At 63.2% G+C, this 764-nt stretch overlaps 1 protein-coding gene across 1 annotated transcript in view; it reads right to left on the bottom strand.

Annotated features, from left to right (window-relative positions):
• LOC104546586 (mitogen-activated protein kinase kinase kinase 5-like) overlaps positions 1–764 on the bottom strand; it is a gene marked incomplete at both ends in the record, with an annotated part of 4,615 nt that overhangs the window by 602 nt on the left and 3,249 nt on the right. Inside the window, 2 exons of the mRNA XM_010192012.1 lie at positions 63–187; positions 423–528. Coding sequence (XP_010190314.1) covers positions 63–187; positions 423–528 — 231 coding nt within the window. The remainder of the gene's footprint in view (positions 1–62; positions 188–422; positions 529–764) is intronic.

Here is a 764-nt window from a genome sequence, read left to right on the forward strand (position 1 = left end):
TGCACAGAGGGCATGGGGTCTGCCTGGGTGCTGGTGCTGAGTGCCGAATTGGTGCTGAGCACCGAATTGGGGCTGTCCCGCTGGGGTTGGCTCCTGGGGACGGAGAGACTTGGTGGAACGGGGTCATCCTCATCACTCATGTCCTTGGTGCTGTCACCTCCTGCACAGTCGGCCTTCAGTCCCAGGTCTGTGGGGGCAGAGGCAGTGATGGGCACAGAGAGGTGACCCATGGCATTGGGTCCCAGGGCACCAGGGACAAAACGGGGTGCCGGGCCCAGCCAGGGCTTCCCCAGTGCTGGCTCCCCCACTCATATCCCCTTTCCCACATAAAGTCTCCCAGCCCAGCCCAGCCCAGCCGCCCTCGTCCTCCCACCCACCCAGGACCCAGACCTGTGTCACCACTGTTCCCCAGTGCCACCCACCTCTCACCAGCACGGTGAAAGCCGCCTGCACCGCCTGGCTCATGGCATTGTCCAGCGCAAACATCCAGTGGGGTTTGATGTGGTGCCGGCGCAGCACGCGGCGTACCTGGAAGGGACAGAGCCATGGTAGGGCATCGCTTGCAGCAGGGCATCACCTGCAGCAGGGCATCACTTGCAGCAGGGCATCACTGTGCCAGGGCATCACCCACACTGGGGAATCACCCACACTGGGATATCACCACATCAGGGCACCTCCTGCACCGGGACATCACCCGTGCCAGGGTACCACCATGTCAGGTTATTGCTCACACCAGGACATCACCCACTCAGCCCCTTGCCACC

Source organism: Mesitornis unicolor, unplaced genomic scaffold (assembly GCF_000695765.1).
Source record: "Mesitornis unicolor isolate BGI_N332 unplaced genomic scaffold, ASM69576v1 scaffold32299, whole genome shotgun sequence".
Classification (NCBI taxonomy): domain Eukaryota; kingdom Metazoa; phylum Chordata; class Aves; order Mesitornithiformes; family Mesitornithidae; genus Mesitornis; species Mesitornis unicolor.